At 37.9% G+C, this 16,075-nt stretch overlaps 1 protein-coding gene across 6 annotated transcripts in view; it reads right to left on the bottom strand.

The window, feature by feature from the left end:
• TPD52 (tumor protein D52) overlaps window positions 1–16,075 on the bottom strand; it is a 336,705-nt gene that overhangs the window by 199,174 nt on the left and 121,456 nt on the right. For 3 of the 6 annotated variants that reach the window (XM_072604960.1, XM_072604953.1, XM_072604955.1), the window contains exons 5-6: window positions 5,370–5,418; window positions 2,871–4,048 (exon numbers count right to left, since the gene is read on the bottom strand). In XM_072604960.1, the coding sequence (XP_072461061.1) occupies window positions 3,935–4,048; window positions 5,370–5,418 (163 nt within the window). In that variant the 3' untranslated portion in view covers window positions 2,871–3,934. Of the gene's footprint in view, window positions 4,049–5,369; window positions 5,419–7,459; window positions 7,502–16,075 lie in introns of those variants that run through there. The other 3 variants (XM_072604958.1, XM_072604954.1, XM_072604952.1) reach the window with 2 other exon arrangements.

Consider the following 16,075-nt stretch of genomic DNA (forward strand, 5'->3'; position numbering starts at 1 on the left):
GGATCTGTTTCTCTCGGTGCCGCAGCCGTGGCCGCAGCAGGTCTGGGCTGGGCTTTGTGTCTGCAGCGCGACGGACCTTTTGCGAGAGGTTTGCAGATCCCTCTGTGGGTGGAGGGACCCGTGTGGCCGCTGGAGATCCTGTCTGTGAAGCCTGCTCGGATCTTTTCCTCTCGGTGCCGCGGCCGCGGCAGGGCTGCACTCAGCTCCCAGTCCCGGCGCCCAGTCCGCAGCGCGAAGGACCCCGCCGCGAGAGGTTTGCAGGTCTCTCTGGAACAGAAATCTCCCTCGCTCCAATGTTCCGTGGCCTCTGGGTGCGGAATTCGCCGTGAGTTACTTCCCTGTAGCCATTCTATGGGTTGTGGCTTCAGAGCTATGTGTATGATAACCAATTAAGTATGAAAATCTATCTTGCACTACAGGAAAGTAGGGGAGAAGGGGATCAGTGGGGTGGGGTGGGAGGAATGATAGAATGGGAGGAGGGGGTAATTAGAAGTAAACACTTTTGGGAAGGGACATAGTCAAAAGAGAGAATAGAATAAATGGGGGGCAGGATAGGATAGAGGGAAATATTGTCTTTCACAACATGACTTTTATGGAAGTCTTTTGCATAACTACACATGTGTAACCTATATTGAATTGCTTGCCTTCTCAGTGGGGATGGGTGGGGAGGGAAGAAGGGAGAGAAGTTGGAACTCAAAGTTTTAAAAACAAATATTAAGAATTGTTATTACATGCAACTGGGAAATAAGAAATACAGGTAATGAGGTGTAGAAATCTATCTTGCCCTACAAGAAAATAGAGAAGATGGGGATAAGGGAAGGGAGACATGTGATAGAAGGGAGGGCAGATTGGGGGAAGGGGTAATCAGAATGCATGGAGTTTTGAGGTAGGGGAGGGGAGAGATGGAGAGAAAATTTGGAACTCAAAATCTTGTGGAAATGAATGCTAAAAAGTAAAAATAAATAAGTTAATTTAAAAAAAAAAGACTGAGGTGCCACCCTGGGACAAGTAACAAGAACACAGAACTTGACATCTGAAGACCCAGGTTTTACATGTTCATTCTACAACCAAGTAGCTGTGTATAATCCTGGGCAAATGGTCTTTCTGATCTATCTCTAAGTTGCCCTCTACCTCCAAATTCTTATGGTCCTACCTATCCCCATCTACCTAACACCACCTTCCCACCCCCCACCCCCAACTGTTACTGCTACTGTATTTTGCTGTGGTTATTGTTGTTGTTAATGTAGATAGTTCAACCAATTAAAGAAAAGGAAGTCTTGCTTTGATGCCTCAGTGATTTGTACGAATGATTCTGTTTCCTGATGATCAACCTAGCTATACATTCTGAGCATTTCATAACCAGGTTTGCTACTTGGTGATAAATTTTTTTCAATCCTGATGAATATTAAAAGATTATTTGCAACATTGCAAAAAGACCAGTAGAATTTCAGATACCCCAAAAGGCAAGATCTTTTATTAGAGGCAGCTAGGTGGCACAGTAGATAGGGCTAGGAGTCAGTCAGACTGGAGTTCAAAACCAGTTTCTGACACTTATCAGCTATATGACCCTGAGCAAGTCACTTAATCTCTGAATGCCTTGGTTTCTTCAAGTGTAAAAAGAGGGAGGATGATAATAGTACTGATCTCACAGGTTTGCTGTGAGGATCAAAGGAGATAATGTTAGTAAAGCACTTAGCACAGTTCCTGACACACAGTAGGTGTTTAATAAATAATTATTCTCTACCACTTTTATTAATTTTTCCCCATACAGTTAAGAGGTGTTATAAGGCACTAACGACCAGAAAACAACATGGCAAAAGGAAGTAAAGTTCAGAAAGACGAGATGATAGAAAGGGAATAGGACTAAGGACTCACAATACTTTTGCAAGGAAGTCTCAAAACTTCCATACAGAAAAATGCTGGTTGAAGTTCCTCAGATCCAGCCTCAGTGATATCAGCACTGACAACCTGCAACTAAAAAATAATGCTTTAAGAAATCAGGTTCTTAAACTTGGGTCAGGGAATTTACATTTAAAAAGAATTGTGATAACTATTTGAATGCATTGGGTTTACTTTGCAATCCTCTTGGTTTTATGCATTTAAAAACATTCTGAGAAGAGATTCACAGGCTTCACCAGAATGCCAAAGAAGTCTATGATACACATAAAAAATGTGAAAAACTCTTGCTCTAGAGAGAGGGTACTTTAAAAGAAGTCACCTAATGTTTCAAAGCACTAAAAAAGGTCCTCTTAAGAGAAATTCCGATAGAAAAGGCATCATATATATGATACAACCCAATAAGCTATAGCCAAACGCTTAGTGTCATAATAAACACTACAGCCTACACTGCTGAGAGAGAGGATTTATTAAGCATTTCACATGTAATAGAGCATTTCATCAATTATATCTAAAGTGCTAACAAGGCTCTAGCTATTAGGATGCAGCATATTATTTAAAACAACACTTGTGGCAGTTCTGCAATTTGGTTTCAATATAAGAAATTATCCTTCAATAAATCAAATCATGCCTCCAAATGAATATTTTGCATCAACAACAGAAACAATTACAAACTAGATAACACACAGTAACACTATATGCCATAAACTTACAGAACACAAGAGACTGGAAATGATTAAGAAGTGGTTATTAAAATTAACATTAGTAGCCTCTTTATGGATAATCTAACTGGCCTCAAGATATTCAATCTCAATGATCAGTTTTCAAAGTTAGAGGCAACAGTTATGAAATCAATTGAAGTCTCTAGAACTGAAAATCATTGAGGTGGAGTGTTGAGTTGTGTTAATCCATTATATCCTCAAAAGAACCATTATAAAGTAATAGGTATAAAAAAATCCATGCTGCAACTGTTGTGCAGATATCTTTTGTGCTTTACATTTTATTTTAAACGGTGCTAAATGAAGGAAATAAATGAAGTTAGTAAAGTTTCTCTAACTAACATTTTGTAACAACCTACACCTAACAATCACAAGTTTTTGAGTTTGACATTTAAATATACTTAGTGTTACGAATTCAAAAAGATGTTAAAACAATATTCTGGATCAAATGAACACAAATCTGAAATATACCAACTGCCATATGCCAATTATCCTCCAATTTTTTAAAATCTAGTGTGAAATAGACATTTGGGAAAGTGGTAAAATTACCAATACAAAAAAATTACTACTCTTTCACTAAGGATAATAAATCTATACAAAGGAAACCAGAAATGTGGATATTACAAACACTCAGGCCACCCAGGATTTTATAACCTTATTGTGTACAAATCACAAAATCAAATATTACATGACTGTATGACTGATTTATATGACTCAACATAATTGCATACAATCCCTAGGGAAATTCCATCACATACAGTAATTAAAGTAAGTTTATTTGGAGTTTTTTATAACTGGCAGTCCTTACTAGAAAGCGAAAAAAAATAAGTACACCAAAGCATCTAATAATTAGGAATTACTTGAAAGAGTGGAAAGGCAACAAAATAAATACAAATACAGAGGAAAAATAAAACTTCCAGAAGTAAAGTAAATCAATGTACCATAAGAATCATAAGCTTGGAAAGAAACTATACCATTATAGTTTCTCAGATTATTCAATTGAGTTTTTCCAGAAAATATTCATTTTTCATAATGCTGATCTCAATTAAACATCCTAAAATTCAGTTTGTTTGATCTTTAAATCGTTCTTCCCTGGAAAGGGAAGATTGGAAAGAGGGAAAAAAACCAACGACAGGTTAAATCCATTCATTACATTTTAATTTGAAAAAAGTTAACCCCACAAACTTTCTTTTGAATGAATACATAAAGCTAAACAAAAACACATTTGGTGGAAACTCATAGCCAAGGCCATTCTATCAATGTGCTTAGGTCTTGCTTGCAGCATCTGGCAGTGAGTAGCAGAACCGAAGGCAACAATCTCACTGGTTCTCCTGTGTCTGTTCTGTCAGGGATTCTGTGGCACTGGCATTAGCAGTGGAATTCAAGACTTCTCCAAAGTCACCTCCAGGAGGCTTATTTCCCCCAACTTTAGACTTAAAAAAGAGGGGAAAAAAAGGAAAGAAAAAAATTAAATACAAATATTCTCATATACTTTGTCCCCTCATGAACAACATTTTTAAAACAGTGGCAAAGTTGGGGATGTGATCTATGACCATTGAAATACAAAGAAACTCAGAGCCCAAAGACTTGATCTTAATCCTTCCCATTGCAACTAATCAAACACAGACAAAATAGAATTATAACCATAATGATAAAAAGTTTTTAATCCTCCATAAATATTATTTAAGTTGCTCTAAGACTATATAAAAATTGCAGAGAAAGTATCAAATTGTAGGGAGTAAAAGATGTACTTCACTGGGAGTGCCATATACTAATGAAACCACAGGTCTTGATACAAATAAAAATAATAACTTAAGAAACCAATTATAAGAAGAATGGCCAATAATCTAAAATGAATTTCTGCAAGTAGAAAAATGTTATCTGCTGATGGAGTTATTCATTCAGATAGAAATATTAGTTGATTGGCAAACTGGGACCCAACTTGAATCCTAAGCATGCAGCTAAGTTTTAAACACTCCTTTTTAGGCACCTCTTCACTAGAATTTGAAAAAATATCTTAACATGGTAATTTGGTGGTTGATAAAATGATGAAGCGCTTTTTGAGAGCAGATTTTATAATGCAGGAAGAATACGTAGAGAGCCCCCCCAAAGAAGGGGTGAAGGGGTAATGGTGCAGAATAAGTGACCAGGAAGTTAATTCTAGGTCTTCACTGACAAAAATCAAACATTGCAAGGATTTTTCCAGAGAATCTGAAGAACAGCATTTAGAACAGCTGTCCTAATAATCCTGAGAGTCTGAATCATAATCCTTGGCATCCCTTAATGTCTGAATGACTTGGTTCTCCTTTCCCAAATCAGAATTTCTACAGTAAGCTTTTTCAGATGTCAGGAGACTGTAACCTAAAAAAAAAAAATACTAGCATGGGGCCTAGAAAGTGGAAATTATAAACATGTACATCCCCAAACAGTCTTCCACAGATCCCCAGTGGCATCAGAGAGAACACTGTCTTTCCACAGAAAACTTTAAAAAGCACTATCATACATGCCTAATACTTCATATTATAAACATCACTTTGAACATAATCTTTAAGACCAATAAATAAATAATCAATATACGTAAGACAAAGATCAGCACATACTTTTAAAGCATTCTTTCTCTGGAATCAGCATCTGATAAAGTGCCATGCAACAGCATATGTTCCAGAAACACTGAAGAGAATGATTTACAAAAGAGGGAAAAAAAATCAAGGTACCCTAAAATACCCCGAAGTCCTAGACTATCATAATTTTTACCTTTAAGTTTTCAACTTTTTCTTCAAATGATTTGAAAGTAGGTGAGTTTCTAAGGGAAGGAAAGAAAGGTTCACATTAAATCTTTGACATGAAAAACAAATTTACATAAAATAAAAAAATAGCAATTTTTGAAACAGTATTCCTAACTTGTAAACCTTATTTCCCCTAGTCCAAAAAAAGAATCAGAGTTTTGATGACAAGGCAAAATTTGATAGCTATTCCTGAGCAGCAGAACAACCAAATACATTTGACATATCTAATTACATATATTTTAAGTCTGAAATCATTTCAAAGATTTTATACACACACACACACACACACACACACACACACACACACACAATAAAGGAATTTATCTAACATGAAAGCAAAAAGCATCCTGGCCCGTATTTTTCCCCATTCCCTCAAGTCCCCTCATTATACAACACATGTGTGTGTGCATCATTAAAATCAAGTCCCTTCTTTTCAATTTTTACTTTCAGTACGAAAATGAGCAGAGCCAACTACGCATGATGGAAATAAAGACAAATATTTATATAGTATGATTAGTGCGATATCTACTGTAAAATATCATTTCCTTGACTTCCATCATTCAATGCTGCTAATTATTAGAATCACCTCTTTGGGTTAAGACATCATCTTTACTGAACTACAGAGCCCATTAAAGCCTAGGAGCATGAATATGGTTCTATGTCAGAGTAGAAATGTCCTAGTGAGGTACCAAAATGAAGAAGTCCTTGAGAGGCATGGAGCAGCTGTAAAGGTAGAGGGAGAAGAGACTGATGACTAACTCTGGTTAGCCCTGTCCCTAAAGAGATAACTGCTCATCTGTCTGTCCATCAGCCTGCATGCTCAAAGTGTGCCTAAAAAAATCAGATATGCCTTTCAACAGGCCCTTCCACCTATTTGCATGAAACATCTGCTGGCACATCAGGTGCTACTCAACATTATTTCAGGACCATTTTCATATACCTGAATTCAGTAATATTTTTGTATTATGCATATATGCCTCTGCATATCCTGCCTGCTGCTGAGAGCTTAAAGGAGACAGGAACAAAGAAAGCTTCCTCCCATTTTTCACTGTAGTAGGTGGAACACTTGGAGTAAATGCACTCATTTCCTCAATGCTAAAACCTTCCAGTTCTCTAGATATTACAAATTAGAGTAATCACACATGGAATAACTGAGCTGGTGCCGACAGAAGGATTATAACAGTATATGGCTCCAAGCATTTCACTTAGGAAAGTAAAAGAGCAGGGTTTACGTTGACTTGTCAGTCAAAGCAAAGGGTGAATTAACGTGTGAAAGGTTAGCAGAGTATTTGAGTCAGAGGAGGCCAGTTACTGGCAGACCCTACCCTAGGAACTAAAAGGACAGAATGTGCTCATTATTACCTTATTTTAGTTGCTTGAAAACACATTTGTTTTTCTGAATAGGTTTTCCTCAGGGAGCTAAAAATTTGATAACACTCCTATTCTGCCCTAAGTTATAATGGAATGTCAGAGGTTCAAATCAAAATAGGAGAATATAATTTGGCTTTCATATTCACAAAAATAAATCAGGGCTTATCAGCTGGCTACAAACACTGCTTTTGTAAACCTCAGCTTTACTTTGGAATGGTATTCACTGCATTTTTACATGATTCTTGGGTGTGAGAAACAACCATTTGGCACTCTTCACAGCTCAAGAGAGAGGAGTATTTCTACCAAAAGAAAGGCAATACACAGCTTCAGTCTACAAGGTCACTAACTAAGGAGACAAAGAAGAAGACTTCAGATTTCAAAAAGGGTTGTGAAGATAAAAGTTCTAGGATATAATTGAAAAAAAACTGTTAAGAGAAAAATTTCAGGAGTGAAGCAAAACTCCTTTCACACTTCCCGATCTCACATGGATCGATAGCTAAGAATGTCAATATTTCCTTCTTTTGAAACCGTGTACTGGCCATTCAAGCTGTGATTAGTTTGATTCTCAATAGTACTAATCTCCTTTGCGCTCATCTACTTCAAGAATCCTATTTGTTTAGGACCAATAGTATATCCAAGAGTCATTTATTCATTGCAATCACTTGTTTTCACAATAATATACTTTACCTCATAGCAGGCATGCTAATTGAATGTTGAATGGAGCGAATACTAAGGGCCAGCATTAAAAAGAGATAGAAATTTAGTTAGTTACCAAACCATTAGACATTTCTAAAGTCAAAAGAAACTTTGTTTACTAGGAGCCTTATAGCTTTAGTACAATAAAGCTGAATGTAAGAAGTATTTACTTTTTTTAAAGACAGACGAAAGCTTCCAACAGCACATTTTTTCTTTCAAATAAATTGGTTTGTAGCAAATATATTTTTACAGCACTTTACAGTGCTCCAAGTACATTCACATCGTCATATATACTCTCACTGGATCATCAAAACAATGCCACAGAGTAAGTAAACATAGCAAATGCTATGGTCCCCACTCTACAGATAGTAAACTGAGACTCTAAAAGTCTAAAAGATTTATACAAGTCTTCCGATTTAAAAATCCAGTGATCTATGACAGACTGAAAGTGAAAGACAAGTCAAAAAACTGAGGCAGCCACAATCCCTGCACACAAGGCGGCAACCTACTTGATAGATGAAATATTTCACATTTGCTTATTTGACAACTTTGTTTACAATCTAAGCATCTTGTACCATAACAAGTCATAAAAAAGGACAGTTTTCAGAGAAACCCAAGAAGACCTGGATTTTCTTATTTTTTAAAAAAATTAATCAGCTGGCTATACACAGTGCTTTTTGATTTTCACTGTATATATTTAAACTCCATCAGTCTTAGGGAGTTATGTCACTTTTCTTGTAAGTGATCTTTCTATTCTGGCTTCAAGACCATTCATTTCTGGCTCAACATCCTTTTCTATAATGGCCAACCTTTAAGGTAAATAACATAGGTCCCTTATCATAGGAAGGCATTCATAGATAAGAATATATCCTCAGCTCTTAAGTAAGGGTATATTTTTAAGACAGCCCAATCTCTAGGTTCATAAAAATCCCTAAGTATGCTGATTTTGCAGACTATTTTGCGAACACTACTATACTTTGATCAATGATTGAAAGTTGGTCCTATTTGCTAGGACTAATCAAAGTATGTCTGTCCTAAATTTTGTGGATGTACATTTTCTTTTCGATAGTAAATCATAAAAATCATTGATACTACAAATCATAATTTCAATAATAATAACAATCATACAGTACTTTAAGGTTTGCAAATAGCTTTACACATATTACTTCCTTTGATCCTCACCACCTTGGTGATAGGTGCTCTTGTGCCAAATTTCTAGATGAATTAACTGAGACAGAGGAAGTGATTTTCCCTGTGTCATTCACTCAACAAGCATTTATTCAATCTTACTATTTGTCTGTGTCAGGTACCATATGAAAAGTAGCACAAGGATCAAGTTGGCCTTTTCACTCTAATCAAGATATACAAGAAATGAGGGACTAGGGACTGAACTTGAGATTTCGTTGGTATAAGGAACTCCCAGGTGAGGAAATTTCCTACCAATTCAGAAATACACCCTTTATACAACTGCTAAGTATCAGAGCGAGATAACTGCAACTAAGTCTAGTGCGGTGAGATGTTAAAGACTTGTCCAAGGTCAATGCCAGAATATGTCTGAGACAGGACTTGAACCAGGGTCTTGCTGGCTTTGAGAGAGAAGCTCTATCTAGCATACCACATTGCTTCACAATGGATGATATCATGTTTTCATGAATGGAATGTTAAGTTCAGGGAAACTCCCATTTAAAAAAACAGGCATTGTAGCATAGTAGATAAAATACTAAATTTGGAGTCCAACATGAATTTGAGTATTTCCAGACATTTGTGTGTTATGATACCTGTTTCAAACTTCTCTATTCCCTATCACAAGGGTACCACCAATGTTCTAGGTACACAAGTTGATACAACCTTGGTGTCACCTTTGATTCATTCCATTTTCACTCCTTTTTATACTGTCAATTGTCATATCTTGTCATTTCTCTTTCCAAAATATTTCTCATAAATAACCCTTCTCCCTAATCATGACTGCTGCTCTTGTTCAAGCTCTCATTGACTCTCACCTGGTCTCAGGGTTCTTTTTCACACAGCAGCTACTAAAGGGATCTCAAGTTTAGTCCCTTGTCCCTCATTTATCATAGTACCTTGATTACAGTGAAAATGCCAACTCAATCCTTGTACTGTTTTTCATATGATACCTTAATACATGTAGACAAATCTCATTGACCTCTCCCACTCCCAGGCCTAGAAGAAAAGGCTTTAGTCTCCCAGAAAGGAACTGAAGTAGGGACAGGATGTATAGGAATAGTTGGGGGGCAGGGAGGAGAAATTTCAGTAAGATAGCTTCTGTCCTGACACACATTTTGCCTGATCAGCCCAAGCAACCTGCATTTTCCCCTGATCTTATCCCTGTTCTCTATGGCCATTTCCTATTTCTCTGATGTTTTTATTCTCTTAGCACTAGGTGGCTTCTTCCATCTTCCTTTTCTCTAGCTCCATGCAGCTTCTGCTCACTAACGGGGAAGGTTCCTCTTCCAGTCTCTCATAGGCTCAGAAAACTGTTAAAGATCACCCTGAGATGTAGAAGAACTGACAAGCACCTCTAAAAGGAATCACCACACATAAATGCACTTTGTTACCACATTCATGGGTGTGAAGAATATTTTACATTTAAATAAAGTAGACTTGCATCAGAATCAACTACATAGAGACTAGGGCTAGGGCTCTGCAAAACTTTAGAGCCCTCATGGTATTAATGGAATAAGAATAAGGGAGAGTACAAAGCCTTAGGGAAAATTCTGTAACTAGAAAAATCCATCATTGATAGTTAAAGGCCATAAATAAGGATAAAATAAGTTCCTATAGGCCACATTGGATTTAATGTCCAAGTTCACTGATTAATCAATCAAATAAGCCTTTATTAGGTACCTGTGTGCCAGGTTCTGTACTAAGTCCTGAGAATACATATACAAAGAAGGAAACACTTCCTTTTCTCTAGGAGCTTTCATTCATACTGGACTGTAGTCTACTTCTAGGGCAGATGCCCTTTTATTTCCAGATTCCCTGACGCAGGCTGCATAAAACAGTCAATAAGTATATTAATGAAAAACAAAAATTTTAAAACCCAGTAGCAGTTCACTTTCCTAAAGCTGAAAACTAACCATAAATCTATCTATATTCAATTGTAAGACAGAGCATTTTAAAAGGAAATATGAGCAAGTTTTTAAACCAGAACTATATTCCCCACCTTCCCCCTCTAGTTGAAGAATTAATGTGATTTCCATCACCACCTAACAAAATAAGAGATTCACTCTGACCAGGAGTGAATCAACCATGACTTAAAACCATGCCCAAGAACTGTGTGCGGGTTCAGTCACATAGAGCGAGATCAAAGAGCAACAGAGTCTGGTTGATGCCCAAGATAAGCCACTTTTGGGTTGCTGGCAGGAATTTGCATATTACTGAGAAATTCACTGTAAGTTACTAGTACTTTAAAATTGGGTTGGCAGATTGATCCTCACAAGGATTCTGAGTGTTAGCAGATACTCCCTGCTGACAATGCTTCTTAAAATGCCCACTTTTGACTGAGCAGTTTCCATGGATGTGACACCTTCCCCCCCCCCCCCCCTCCAGAATTAGCTGTTGCATCCTTCAGCCAATGAGGGACTCTTGGTGAGCTCAATATTGGCTTCAAGCTGCTCCATCTATGGTATTCAGTGGGACAGTTAAAGCTAAAGGCATATCCTGTACAGAGCATTCTCAAGTTATGACTGTCCAGACAATGAAAGGCAGCATGAAGACTCAGCTCTCCATCACTATCAGTATCAATATATCAAGAGTGTGGGGCAAATTGGTGACCACCCATGGCAGTAGACATAGAGGCACACATAGAGTGACAGCCTAAGCACTTAGGGATACTACACCCATCATGTTCCTCAGCAAGTACCCTCAAAGCTCCTGCCTTTAAATTTAATAATTTATTGTAAATTTGTGGTTCTTTCCCTGCACTGAAATTTTGATGATGCAATATTGCATATAACCAGATAGTATCATATTATAAACAAGCCATTACACCCACATATTCCTGCTAGTGCATGCTGGACTTCCTGGCAATGCGTGACACACTTGCCTGCCAACACTTGCTTATTAAGACCTGTCAGTAGACTTAACCAATGATCAGTTATAACTTGCATTTTGTGTGTTTATTTGGAAAACAATGTAATCAGAAGGACTTTAACTCTGTTGTACAACAGATGAAACATGTATGAGGGTTTTTTTCAAAATTTCCTTATGCTTCTACCTCCCCCTTATTTTTATTTAGGGCCTTCCAACTGCACCCATAGCTACTACTACCCCCTTGGAGAGTTCCAGCAACCCCCAGTGGGCAGAATCACCCACTTTGGGACCTATGCTAAAAGAATAGCGTGAGGGCTCTCGATGGGATGGAAGTCAGAGGTAGTAGAGTCTGGCTCAGCATGGAACACCTGTTTTTCCGAGTTGTGAATTTTCTGATTGAATTGCTCTATTGCAGTATCTGTTGGCTCCAGGATAGTTTGGGTTTCAGGCAGGTCTAAGTCCTGGCTTTCATGGCTACATTTTAGGAATTCATAGTCAGTCCAGCTTTCACTGTACCAGGCGGACTGGAAATCATGGATGCAGTCTTAGATACATTCAAGAGTTGCATTGTACAGGTTGGAGGTTCCTCTAACTGCATCAGCAGCATGAAGTCCAAACTGAGCAGTGGCAGCAGCCATAGCTCTAGTGACTATGGAAGCACCCTTGGTGGTGACACAGTGGTTGAGCTTAGTTTGAATTCTTTTTTTTGAGGATGGCACCTGTTCCCATTAGTCATTGAACAGGAATGCTAGGATAGCCTCATCCTTGAGGTCTGGTACTAGAAAAGCAGGTAGAAGACCAGGATGGCTGGATCCATCAGGATAGCCAGGGCAAGCATCAATAGGATCCCCATCTGCTGAGCACACAGAAGATGTGGGCAGGGTGAACATCAAAGGATAAGGGAAGAGTTGCTCCAGGAACTCTTCCTTTGTAACCTGAGCAAAGATCTTCTCCACATTAAAAGTGATGTCACAAAACCACTCCTCTTCTCATAGTTCACACCTCTTTTGAAAGAGGGCAGTAACCTCTTCTGGTCTAATTTGACCCCAATCTGCAGAAGTCGAGGATTCTAATTATATGCTCATAAAGAGCAGTCTGGTGGGCAGAGATAGAAACATTGTCACAGTAACAACTACAATCATGTCACTAATGCTAGTGATTCATACTGGACAGAGACTTCCCTACTCTCTTCACCTTTTTTGTTCATATGGCATGGAACACAAAACAAAATAGCTTTAGAAGCTTCCACCATCTTCTCTTTAATAGTTTTCCTTTCTTCCAGTATAGTAACTTTCTAAATACACATGAAATGGGAAGTTTACCTTTGTCCAAATAATGCAGCCACATTGTCTACACTTAGGTGATTCTGAAGCTGCTAGATTACTCTTACCAGCTGTCTAAGTGGCCTTGAAACCAAAAAGTATTCTCCTTGAGCAGCCCACATATAAAAGAGTGAATGCCTAGGTCTTCTGGGCAACAGTCTTTTCAGAGGAATAATTCCATGACCTGATATACTGATCTAGCCCTGCCAGTCAGCAGATCTTCCAGAGAATAAGTATGATTCTTTATATCCCCAGTCATTTGGCATGCTGGCTTCACAGTGACCACTTTCCTGTTGAGTACACATCAGAACAAAATAGTCCAGCTTGACTTGCTTTAGCCAATCCTGAGGAGTGGTCTAGCCTCTACTTAGAATCTGTTCAACAGATTCTTCAAAGGAAACCTGACATTTTCTTTTCTTAGGTTAGAGTTCTAATGAAACAGCATGACAAGTAGTCAGTGTCTAGAACACAGGATTTCCAATGGCCTTATCATGACATGCTTTGTGGAACTGGGGAGTTATGCAAGATGCATCATGTTGATGATCTAAGTCATTCCAGAAACCTGTTGCAATAACATGATGCCCAATGGGAATCTTAGTGTACAGGTATCTTTTTAAAAACCCAAGGTGATTTATTGTCATTATCTTAGCAAAACCTTTGTCATTTGTTTTGTAATGCTGATGGGTAGCAGGTCAGATAACTGAGTTTTTTGCCATCTCAAGGTCAGTAATTCCTCAGAGGTTAAGACCAAAGATTCTATGACAATGATTCTCAGGCAGCTTATATACTTAGGTAAAGTCTGAGGCATAATATTAAGATATTCATGTAAGTGGTAGTTGCAAAAGTCTTTTTCCTGCTGCATGCTAGCTTCAGTTAATAAGGGGAAAGTAGACCAAATTATATCTCAGAGGGTTTTCCTAAAAATAAATGGAACTCTCATTATTAACTGAATTTACAGGTCTCAAACCAGTCCATTTATTTTTTAATTCTGCTAAGCATAATGCCTCTTTCTGTGCCCCGCCCCCCACTTTCTGCTCTATCTAAGTACTCAGGTACCTTAATAGTAAAGTGGAATGTGTAGAAGCTGTCATTCTTTCCAGTTTGGAGGAAGTGTTCAGGGCAAGGGCATGTGCACGTAACAGTTGAGGTGGGAATTTGGGGTATACTTAGGGATAGCTTTCCAGATACCCATAGATAGGGTGGAGGGGAATGGGTTTTATTCATATAAATATAAAATATTTCAAGAACTATTTCATGTTTTATTTGCAGCCTAAATCATACTAATCAAGGAACACAGTATAGAATAAAGAAGTTCCACTCCTTAGCAAATCAGTGACAAGAAGAAATTACTATAAAGGGCAGTCGGTTCCCCTACGCCTCACTAAATATTTCTCACTTTCATATTTCTATCTTACTTCTGCTTTACTCTTGATTTATTAATATAAATATTAATTTATTAATATAAACATTAGTTTTAAAGCTCCCTTAGTTCCTTACAAGGGGTAAGTCTCCTATAAGCAGAGACCAAATCTTGCATGTCTTTTTATCACTCACAATGTCTTGCTCAGTGTTCAGTAAATATTTCCTGAAAGAATATTAGCATATTTTTAAAAACATAAATATGTATATGTAAAAGTAACAATATATATCCCAACTCATTCTAAAAGAAGACAGACTGGACAAAATTAACTTATTGTTCTTTAAGTTTTGACTTAGTACAGTTATGTCTATCCCAGCTGTTTTGTAATGTATATAATCTCTTAATATTTAGACATTTAGTCATTAATTCCCAATTTAATATTTAAAATGAACATTTAAGGTAATATGTGTGTGTGTTCATCCTTGGTTGCCGAAGAAGACCATGCCATCAGAGAAATAATGATATGACTTGCACTTGACTTTGTTTCTGAGTGAGGGTTGTGCAGGTCACCAGCCTCACTTCTCCTCCAGAGCCATCTGAATCCAGTGACCAGATATTCATCAGGATGATTGGAGATGACCCAGAAGGAGGCAGTAGGGGTTAAGTGACTTGCCCAAGGTCACACAGCTAGTGAGTGTCAGGTGTCTGAGGCGAGATTTGAACTCAGGTCCTCCTGACTCCTGCATTGGTGCTGTATCCACTGCACCACCTAGCTGCCCCTTTTAAGGTAATATAGAAGAAAGATGAATGAAAATAGTTTTCAAATTCCAGTCACAATGGCAACTAATTTTGTACTTAACTGATATTCATAAATCCACCTTCCAAAATTAAGTGCTGAAATTCTTGTTTTTACCAAAACAGGGTAAACTATCAAAGTAAACATTTCTGTGATGGTGACAATGGAGGTTATGGTATGGACAAGAACAGACTCAGATCCAAGAATGACTCGTGAGAGAAAACACAGGCCCTACTTCTTCCAAAGGGATTGGCTGAAGAGACTGCAATTGGGGCCATTAATTAGCCAGGGCGATATCCCTTGAAAGAAAGAGTAACATCTTTGTTACTTCAGGTCTTAGAATGCTAACCAGGTTAAACAAGGGTTACTCTTTCAGCCTGCTCCATTGTGGTTGGGGTCTGCAGTCAGGGAGTTCTGTGGGATAGGATAAACTAACAGTACAGTACAGGGAAAAGATGGTCCAATGCATATGGACTTCCTAGAGATTAAGGGATTAGAAAAGCAAAGCTAAAGTTTAGGATTCTTTTCTATCTTGTATTTTGTATCTATATCAGTTTCCACTGTTTCTTTATGCTAAAATGGATACACCAGATACACCAGTCATGACTATGCACAGTACAGAAGAAGCTAAGTCCTGAATTCATCATTCAATTGCAGTAATATGTCTCTGGTCATTGGCTGCCTTGGTCTTGACCAAAAGGCTAATCAGTTATGATTTGGAGCTATGTCAATCTAGAAATAATAGGATTTCTACATTAGAATTTTTTTAAATCACACAGATCACATAGAGGTAGTTTGCAATTTATAAACAGGTCGCATTATAAAAGTTTATACATATTAATTGCTTCCAACCTAGGCTGACTCCTAGTCCAAGGCTCAATATGCTGTACCTCATTCAGAATTCTAACCTAGGATATCAGTAAACACCTTTCCCTATCCCTACAAAAGGAAGAAAGGTCCCCTTCCTTTCCTATTTCCTCCCCCTTCCTTTCCTACTTCCTCCCCCTTCCCTATTCCCACCCCTACCCCCAACTCCAAACAACTAACTGCTAGGTTGGAAAAATAGATGCCTCTCA

The sequence above is a fragment of the Notamacropus eugenii genome, chromosome 4, assembly GCF_028372415.1.
Source record: "Notamacropus eugenii isolate mMacEug1 chromosome 4, mMacEug1.pri_v2, whole genome shotgun sequence".
In the NCBI taxonomy this organism is placed as follows: domain Eukaryota; kingdom Metazoa; phylum Chordata; class Mammalia; order Diprotodontia; family Macropodidae; genus Notamacropus; species Notamacropus eugenii.